We start from the raw sequence: 8365 nt of genomic DNA, 5'->3' as shown, positions 1-8365 counted from the left end.
AATGACTCAAGAAATATATTAGGTGCTGAACTTGGCCTTCCTGTTTAACTAGGACTGAGCTAACAACCCACTCGATGGCTGACAAGTACACCCACAATGACTCACTCGACAGTGGTTTAGAGAGCCAAGGTAAATGTAATAGATATTCTTTGAGTTCCTCGAGAGTTTTGTCACAATTTTCATTCCACCTGAACTGATAAGCCTTCTATAATACTTTGAAGAAAGACAGGCTTTGATCAACCGACCGAGCTATAAATTTGGAGAGAGCAGTGATGTGTCCCACCAGTCTCTGAACTTTTCAAAGATTGTGAAGGGACGCCATGCTTCTAATTGCCTGAAGCTTCTCTGGATTGACTTCTATCCCCTGCTCAGTCACCACATGCCCGAGAAATTGGTCAGTTTTGACTTCGAAGACGCACTTGCTAGGATTCAGCTTAAGTATGTGTTGCCTCATAGTGTTGCAAGTCTCTTCTATATCCTAGATTAGATTCTCAGCTTGAGTCGTCTTGATGAGGATGTCATCCATATATACTTCGATATTTTACCCAATTTGGTGTTGAAAGACTCGATCTATTAGGAGTTGATAAGTGACTCTTGCATTCTTTAGTCCAAATGACATAATATTATGACAGAAAGTGTCATCGGCTGTGATAAAACAAACCTACTCCTGATCCTCCACAGCTAGAGGGATTTGATGGTAGCCCTGATAAGCACCCAGCATACAAATATCGTTGTACCCCGTTGTTGAGTCTACCAGCTGATTGATGCGAGGCAGTGATAACAGTCCTTCAGATAAGCTTTGTTGAGATCCCGAAAATCCACACAAACTCTCCATTTGTTGTTGGGTTTGAGCACGAGCACCACATTAGACAACGAAGTCGAGAATTGCACTTCTTGGATATGCCCGATATCTAGTAGCCTGCGGACTTCTGTCCAAATCACCTGGTTTTGCTCGGGGCCAAAATGGCTCCTTTCTGCTTGATGGGTTGGATCTTGGGAAGCATGTTGAGTTTGTGCATCATTATGGTCGGAGACACCAATGAGGTTAGCTGACCAGGCACGTGTCCAACTCTTCTTTAATCTCCGGAGATAGGTCGGCCACCACCTGAACTGTTGCATCAGCTTGCTCGGGATGAATTTGCATTAGTTCTCGATCTTCAACAATCCAAGAAAGAGGTGCATCCTGTATGACATATATCTCACCCCCTTGAACTTTCTTGTTCTTCCGCATGTTGGTTCGAATCATGTCTATATAATATTTTCGCACGGTCAATTGGATCCCCCGGACTTCGCCCATCTGATCCCCGACTAGGAATTTCATATTCTGGTGAAAGGTGGACACCACAGCCTAGAAAACGCTCAAGGTAGGTCATCCCAGTAGGACATTGTAGGCAAAAGGAGTGTACACTATTGTGAAGAGAGTGTGATGAGTCCTTCGTAGAGGCTCCTCTCCCAGGGATGTGACAGACTAATCTGACTAAGGGGTTGCACCTTGTGCCCTGTAAACCTGACTAAAGAGGCAGCCATGGGCTGCAGCTTATCTCATCTATCTGCATTTGGTCGAAGGCTTTTTTGAAGATAATATTTACAGAGCTACCTGTATCAATAAAGACGCGCGCCACATTATAATTTGCAATGGTGGTGTGAACAATCAGGGCATCATCGTGGAGGGGGGGGGGGGGGGCGGGTTTCGACACCTCTTAAGTGTTGGGGTCTGAGCCTATCTGCGAACCTTCTTCTCCCCCAGACTAGTGCTAACTCCGTAGTTCTTGAGACGTCGGTCATGGGCTTTCCTTGCCTGATTGGAATCTCCTTCTGTCGATCCTCCTATAATCATGTGGATATCACCGCGGGGAGCATTGTTTTTGTTGTTATCTCATTGAGTCTCATGGTTAGATCTGGTCGGATATCAGAATCCACTGGGATGTGTCGATTGAGTTGGCTGCCTAGGAGAGCAGACCCTTCTATGGGCCTATGGCAGAGAGTGCTGGAGTTGATCTCGAGATACTCGGCCGATTGTGGTCTCCGGGATTGAGAGGGAGAGAGTTGACTCCCAGGGCATTGTTCGATAGCTCGACGAAGCTCGCGTGCATACTGGTAGCACTCGTGGGTGGAATGACTACTCGGTTAATGATAAATACAAAAGCGAGGGAGCCATCGGCTTGGTCCTGAGGATTGAGTTGGAGCTGTGTCCATTGTCTAAATAGCTCTATTGCTGATCTTTATGGGCATATGGTGTGGTCTTACCTTAACTCCCTGTAAGGGTTGGGGCAGTGCTCTCCGTTCTAGTTTGACAACAGCTGGGGTGCTGCGGGTGGACGTCAGATGATGACTTGCGTCCATATCTTTTTTGCGGACCGACTAAGCTTCTTCTACATGTATATATTTAATAGCTCGGCTCAGCAAAACATCAAAGTTTTTCAGGACTTCTTTATTAACGACCTAAAGAAGTTCCCTTCCAACAGACCTTGCGAGAAAGCACTAACAAGCACCTCGGACGCAGTTGAGGGCACGTCTTGACCAACTTGATTAAAGCAATGTACATACTCCTTTAGAGTTTCTCGAGGCTTTTGTTTGATGGTGAAGAGTGTTAAAACCAATGGAATCAAAATATCTCCACAATGGTATGATATTGTCCACTTTGGATCTAAACCCTCATGGTTTTGTTCTTGGGCTCTCCCCAAAAGATCTCGTACCAATGGAGATACTTTCCATTCTTTTTAACCCCATGATTTTTTTCATGTACTTTAGATGTGGGACTATGTTTGTACCCTTGCAACCCAACAATCCCCCCCTCAAATAAAGGATAACAAGCCCCCCTCAACGTTATTTTTGATGTCTGAATCCTCGACCCACCAGGACTTTTTGCCTCTCGGTCCACCCGACCTACTAGGACTTCCCACCTAGCCGCAGCTAGGACTTTTTGCCCCTCGGTCCACCCAACCTACTAGGACTGTCCACTTTGGGCCTAAACCCTCATGACTTTGTTCTTGGGATCTCTCCAAAAGGCCTCATACCAATGGAGATACTTTTCATCCTTTTTAACCCCATGATCTTTTTCATGTACTTTAGATGTGGGACTATGTTTGCACCCTTGAAACCCAACAAAGAGATCCATAAGTGTCGTGCGGTAGGTCTTGCTTGTGGTGAAATACCGTAAGAACTCAAATCCACAAAAGTCCGAATGAAAGCAGTAGGGAATTGGATGAACCATCGTTGGGATAAGCCAACTAGTGTGGTCAAAAAAACACAACACTTGATGTCGTTTGTATACTAATATAATAAGGCCACATTCTCGAATCGACCCACATGATCTTCTGGATCTATAGTTCCTGTATAGTCGCTGAGCTAGGGCGTCCAAAAATGACAAGGCAACTCCTCTTCTAAGATGCGTTGGGTGAAAGGAGTGTCTTTCAGTTCGCTTGTTTCACCTAACCAAGGCCCTTTGCCCCTAGTGGGATTTCTAGGGGGGTGTTCCACCTGCTACTGACTCCATAGAAACATGATACTCCCCTACCCTCCAGATTGGAGTAGCGATGGGAGCCCGAGGTGCATCCACTAGTTGTTACTGCCTTTGAATAGGAATCTATGACACCTCGTCGACATAAACGGTATCCTTGAAGGTGGTGTATGAGCCCTAGGCAGATTCTCCGAAGCTGTTTGGACACTAGCGGTGATAATCCTATTGAATTTGTCGTGGGTCATAGTGATAATGGCTAGTCTTTCAAAATCATCCATCAGAACGTCCCAATTTAGGATCCTAGCTCAGTATTCCCACAGACAACGTCAATTATGTTCCTACTTAAGATCGTCTTCAAATGAATCACTAGGATACCTGATTTCTATGTTGACGGGATCGCATTGAGCCCACAGCAACTAGAGAAGACGATATTCTTATAGAGCTTTGAAGAGAAAGGAGAGTTAGGATGTAGGTCAGGGGTGCCCTGACCTAGCCACTTCGATGTCTAAGTTAATCTGTCGGTCGAAGATGGAGAAGAAGAATAGAAAATGCAGAGAATGAGAGTAGAGAGTGTGTGCACGTGCGTGCGCGTGTCAACGTACCTGGGCCTGTGGGAAGCGGGATTCTTTTATAGAACCATCTGAGGAGAGGTCCCATCGAAGGTAAGAAAAATAGTCCATCACAGCAAAGGGAGGATTACATCACCCATGCTTAGTATGACAACAAACCATGTTATATTAATGTGGTAGGTGATATACCGTTGAGTACTTTACCATTCCATGTGTCGCTCAGGCGGCTGTTAGGCGAGATGAGTGAGGGAAGTAGTGATGATAGAGCGAAACTACTTTGGTAGGAGTGTAGACTTGGCGGGGCTGAGCCGATCGGGGAGTCAACTTCCATAGGGGAGACCATGCAGTCAAGGAGGCAGGGACCAATCAGGCATGGGGTCTGTCATGCACGAAGTCAGTCGGGAGTGGAGCAGGTCGGGCACGGAGTCTGTCCAGAGTAGAGCAAGTCAAGCATGGAGTCTATCAGTAGTGGAGCAGGTCGGCCACGGAGTCTATTGGGAGTGGAGCAGATCGGGCATGAAATAAGTTGGGCATCCTCGATCTCCTCCCGCTCAAAGTGTGCAAACGTCGACTTCTCGCTGGCCGACTTCTTCATTCTCACCTCCAGCTTCGGCGACATCTCCCCCACCGTCAGTGGGCGTCCAACTAAATCAAATCTAGATTCAGTTGGCCTTCGCCATCGCCGTCCTCCTCCTTCGTGGAGCGAAAATGCGACGCCTGGTTGGTGGCAGGGGCGGCCGCCGCCGCCGCCTCGAGCTGATGGGAGAGCTCGACGGAGTGGCGGTTGAGATTGAAGGAGAGAAGGCGATCGAGGATGGCGGATGGGGAACGTGTGAGGAAGCGAATGAGGTAGCGGCCGGGGAAGGTTGCGCCGCCGCCGTCGAGCTCTAGGGCGGAAGCAAGGTGGTGGCGGGAGGAGGACTTGGAGGCGATGACGATGTCGCTGATGACCAGGTTCATAATGAAGAAGAGGACGGCTGGCGTGAACCAATCGTAGATCGAGGCCAAAGTCGAAGGCAACCAGCGATCTCGCTAAGCGAGTAGTGGGAGACAAGTTAATGAGGTGGTTTAGAAGGAGCGGCGCATGCAGACCACGACAAATGGAGGTGAGCCAGCGCATCGACTACACAAATTCTTAGAAATATTTACATAATTAACAAATATTATTAGAGATTGATGATGGTCTGGGCACTTCCTTCTGGCACGATGAATTTTTTTTTTAAATCAGATATTAATTTTTACTATCTTACTCATTCTGAAGATCAACTGTTTAGTCTGACATATCATTAAATAAATCTAAAAAAATATAACATAGTCCGACGACCGTAATCAATTCTTTTTGAGAATCAATCCGCTAAGAATCGACCTCATTTGCTCTTATTTGTTGCTAGTGCCTTGCCACTTGTGCTATGTCCGTAGGATCGTCTTATTCTCCTTTGATCCTAGCAAATTTTGTTAAACGACATATTCAAAGATTTTAAAATTATTGATTTTTTTATTAATCTAAATATTTGAGCCTTAGGTCCAACTAATATAGAGGTGGATGATCTTTTCTCTTGATTCATCCATTGAATAAATTTGGTAGTACGAGTGGTTTAAGCACTATGAATATAATATTATCCTGCATAAAAATAGAATTAATAATTTAGATATTCAATTTTTATAATCTAATTAATTTTAAAAATAATCGATCTCATCCTATAAAATTTTTTCATGGACTACTAAAATAAATTCGAAAGCATAAACGATAACTCACACGATAGCCCAATGACTTTTGTAGTTTGAACGCAGGAGTGAAGGTGTTTTCCGAAAGAGATTCAAGCAATGTGATAATCGGAAATGGAGAGCAGATGGAAAGTTTCCATCGTACACTCAATTTCGGTGCCTAATTTAAACAAAATACGAGCCCTAATAACGTGCTGCAATTGCAGGACTTTAGAGGTTCTGCTTGTGCAATCGAGTAATGATTCATAGCATGAAGAATGTCAGCATGAATACAGCATGACACTCACAACTGCATGCAGTGGGTCCCACTGACATGTAGTGGGACCTACTACCAATGTGAGTGTCATGTTGCATTCATACTGGTATTTTTCATGCTATGAATCATTACTCTGTGCAATCATGGCTAATTAGTCAGCCCATTTAAGCAATGTTCTTGGCCTAATTTGGATTAAGTAATTGATGGACTTTAAATTTGTGCAACTAAAAAAATTCTCTTCAAATTTGTTTCATGTGAATTAATGTTTATGAATACTCAACTAAACTATTAAATTTTTATTCACTTAAAAATAATAATTTTATCATAATGTGGATAATACATGTGCCTATTTCATTTTATTAATTATAAAAATTAATTTTTTAATAATTTCCACATATAGTAGAAAACTTTGTGATTGTATGCACATCTATTATTTCTAATTGTTTGTATTTCCAATAAATATGTTGTTGATCGTTTTGAATCTTATTTTTACATATTTGAGCTATTTTATCCAAACACTTCATACTGTTATTCTGTTAAATGTTTGTAGGAAGGCTTCTTAGATGTTTGTAGGAAGATTGGTGACTTTTTTCATAACTTATATGAAGTCTCATCCCTACTCACGTGATGATAACTTGTTAATGATGTGGTTAGCAATAGCATAGTTTTTCCCTATAAGACCTAATGTAAGCTTACACTTACATGTTAGGACTCGATGCGAGATAGAGGGGATGTAAATAACTTCAATCGTTTTATTTTGATATCGTACTCGTTGTTTGAATACATAATGCGAACTTGAATCAAAATTGACGTCATATGCATAACTTTAAGATTTTATCTGGTTCGTCGTCTCTCGAGACGATATTACAATCACTAAATCTTTTCTTTCTCGGATATCTTTCAGAGACGAAGAAACCTGTTACAGCCTGTTCTTGCAACAAATACAATAAGCATACAAATATAGATAAAAATAAATGTACAAACAATTTTACAAATGAAATCTTACTTTAGATACTTTTTTATTACTTGGAATTATCTTTTATTGGTTGAAAATGCAGCAGCACTTCGTCCTTAAACCTCCAAGAATCGACCTCAAAAATCTCTTCAAGACCTTTATTTTATAACATTCAAGTTGGAGTTGATTTTTGTTTATTAGTCGACTAATCTTACTTATCAGTTTATTGATCTATTGTAGATTTGAACGTTGCTCTGACTCATCAACTCAACGACTCCATTCACCTCAACATCAATCGACTGCCCATCATGATCAGTTGAATCTGGTAGTCGAGTTCTGAACTCTGTTTGTCGAACAATGACATTGGTCGACTGATCAAATCCATCAGCTGACTGTACTGTAGCAACACTATAGCAAATATTATTCATGGTTAATGCAATAGTATTGTAGCAACCATATTTTTTTTAATATTTTGAGAGTTTTGTGTCCATTAATTGATCGATATACCCTATCAATCAACTAATATTCTTGTTTCAGTCTTATGAGAGCTGAATTCTCGTCTTTTTCAGTATTCAATTGATTTCAACCTATCAGTACTTTTTTTGCCTAATATTTGATCAATATTGACTTGTTGAGACTTTCCGTTGTCTAGTATCTAGTCAACCTTCCTCTGTTGGGACTTCCTCGTTGCATAGCATTGGATCAACTTTGACTTGTCGGGACTTCCTCATTGCGTAGCATCTGATCAACCTTGACATCCCAAGACTTCACGTCTCAAGCCAACTCCTTGTTGGACTGCCGACCGCCAAGTGTCCAGTCAACCATAACTCACTTGGACTTTCTTCTTGGGTTAATTCCATGTTGGACTTCCGATCGTCAAGTGTCTAGCTACTCCATGATCACTAGGACTTCCCACTTACTAACTCCATGTTGAACTTTCGAATAATCAAGTATCCGGTCAACCGTGATCGACTTAAACTTTCTGTCTTATGTCAATTCCATATTGGACTTCTGACCACCAAATGCTTGGTCAACCATGATTCACTTAAACATTTTCACTGTTAAATATCTGATTAACCTTGAACTACTTGACTCTTAGCTTCCTCAACCAATTAATATATTAATCGACCATCAAGTATCCAATCAATCTTAACCTACTTGACATCTCACTCAACTAACTAACATATTGATCAAACATCAAAATCCCAACTCGAGCTTGGTTAAATCTTGATGAGGGTCGATTGCATCAACATACAATTATGAATAATGATGATAAAATACTTTTCTTCTATTAGTGTAATTTGGTTTGAATAATGGTTCTACTTTAAGTTTCTCCAACTCAATATTCTCACAATATTGGCTCATATTTAAGTTAGCGCTCGTGAGTTTGAAGACCTCGA

General features: G+C 42.1%; 1 protein-coding gene across 1 annotated transcript; it reads right to left on the bottom strand.

Moving 5' to 3' along the window:
• Positions 1 to 4423: 4423 nt before the first annotated feature.
• Positions 4424 to 5061, bottom strand: LOC141819522 (uncharacterized; the record flags this gene model as incomplete). The annotated part of the gene is made up of 2 exons (XM_074706801.1): positions 4424 to 4668; positions 4710 to 5061. Coding segments are annotated over 2 exons (597 nt in total), but the record flags the coding sequence as incomplete, so codon positions are not given.
• Between the last annotated feature and the right edge of the window lie 3304 nt (positions 5062 to 8365).

This window comes from Curcuma longa, unplaced genomic scaffold (assembly GCF_044706935.1).
Source record: "Curcuma longa cultivar G26 ecotype Majalengka, Jawa Barat unplaced genomic scaffold, ITB_CL_G26_1.1 contig_8291, whole genome shotgun sequence".
NCBI classification, from domain to species: domain Eukaryota; kingdom Viridiplantae; phylum Streptophyta; class Magnoliopsida; order Zingiberales; family Zingiberaceae; genus Curcuma; species Curcuma longa.
This window is presented reverse-complemented; position numbering and strand designations above follow the sequence as displayed.